The sequence below is a fragment of the Priapulus caudatus genome, unplaced genomic scaffold, assembly GCF_000485595.1.
Source record: "Priapulus caudatus unplaced genomic scaffold, Priapulus_caudatus-5.0.1 Scaffold1742, whole genome shotgun sequence".
In the NCBI taxonomy this organism is placed as follows: Eukaryota; Metazoa; Priapulida; class Priapulimorpha; order Priapulimorphida; family Priapulidae; genus Priapulus; species Priapulus caudatus.
Window position 1 is genome coordinate 16878 of NW_014578803.1, and position 1769 is coordinate 18646.

Sequence of the window (1769 nt, forward strand, 5' to 3'; positions counted from 1 at the left end):
CTCATATGTCACCTCATATGTCACCTCATATGTCACGTCATATGTCATATGTCATATGTCACACCTCATATGTCACTATATACCCTATACTATAGAGGAAACCGACCTTTTTTATTATTAATTTACAATCTGAATCTTGATTGCATATAATTAGAATACAACTTACAAGTACATCATCGGGATCATGATCAGATCATGTACTAAAAATGGTCTTTTTCTTTGAGAAAATATCTAATTAATGCAATTACCGGTTAAGAAAAGTATACGGACGTAACATAACGGTATTCTGGTTTGCATGTTCTAGTTTGCATGTTCTAGTTTGCATGTTTATTCCAGTAGTATAATATTGCGACGTCGCGTCGGTGATGTTTGGATCTGCGGTGAAGCGAGGAGCGTTGATCGTCTTTGAAGGATGTGATCGATGTGGAAAGACAACGCAGTGCAAAAAGCTGGTAGATGTGCTGAAGAGCGAGGGCAAAAACGTCGAATTCATGAGATTTCCAGATGGATCCACACACATCGGTACGTACCGTCACTTGTAGACATGTAATATTCCAACAATTATATGTATAGAATTGCGCACATTTATAATGCAATGAACATGTGAATCCTCTTAGAGGATGCATATATTCATGATCGTACTAATATTAAAACTAAGCATTGACTGTATGAATGCAGCTGGATTTGCTACTTAACATTTATGCAAAAAGTTTATTGGTTTCATCACCTAAAGTTCTACCACCCACTGATCACATCATGCTCATTTTGACAATGGAATTACTTTTGAATCTTTGCATGCTGTTAAAATCCTAAGGAATTATAAATTTTTAAATGAAAAGTCTTAGGAAACCGGAAGGGCTTAGCGTCAGTTTAAAGTAACAACTTTAGATACAATCTATATAGTAGTAGAGTTATGCTCTGACAGTGCCTAGGAAGACAATTAAACCTTTTCATCATACTACTAGAGTATATAGAACATTACTATACTACAATACAACATAGATACAATACATGATATAATACATACATTACAACATATCGCGCGCATGTAACTACCGCCCGTAGGGTCTGTCTCCTTGACCTTTGTTTGACCTGGCTCGTTTAGCTATTTCTGACTAACCCTAACCCTAACCATATCAGATAGTTATCAGGGTTTGGGTTAGTCAGAAATAGCTAAACCTGTAAACGAGCCAGGTCAAACAGAGGTCAGGGAGACATAGACCTTATCTGTGTAACTACCATGTTTCTTCCCCCGCCGCTCCCGCATCCCTCGCCTCCACGTTGCACCCCTTCTACGACAACATCCCGCGTTGTTCTCCCGCAGGAAAGATGTGCAGGGAGTACCTGGAATGCGGCATAGAGCTGGAAGATCACGCGATACACCTCCTGTTCGCCGCCAACCGCTGGGAGGCTGCGCCGAAGATGAGAGAGAAGCTGATGAGTGGGACGACGCTGATCGTTGATCGATACTCGTTCTCCGGTGAGCTGGGTGCCACGGCAATGCGTGGGTATAGTGTTAGTGTTAGGGTTAGTGTTAGGGTTAGAGTTAGTGTTAGGGTTAGGATTGGGGGTTAGTATTAGTGTTAGGGTTTGTGTTTGTGTTTGGGTTACTTAGGCTAGGGGGTTAGTATTAGTGTTCGTTTTTGGGTTAGGGTTAGTTTTAGTGTTAGGATAGGGGTTAGTATTAGTGTTAGTGTTTGGGTTAGGGTTAGGATAGGGGTTAGTATTAGTGTTCGTGTTTGGGTTAGTTTTAGTGTTAGGATAGGGGT

The 1769-nt window shown here is 40.7% G+C and overlaps 1 protein-coding gene across 1 annotated transcript in view; it reads left to right on the forward strand.

Annotated features, from left to right (window-relative positions):
• Positions 1 to 342: 342 nt before the first annotated feature.
• Positions 343 to 1769, forward strand: part of LOC106817483 (thymidylate kinase-like) — a 1611-nt gene continuing 184 nt past the window's right edge. The window contains exons 1-2 of the mRNA XM_014822149.1: positions 343 to 522; positions 1325 to 1504. Of these exons, the coding sequence (XP_014677635.1) occupies positions 366 to 522; positions 1325 to 1504 (337 nt within the window). The 5' untranslated portion in view covers positions 343 to 365. The remainder of the gene's footprint in view (positions 523 to 1324; positions 1505 to 1769) is intronic.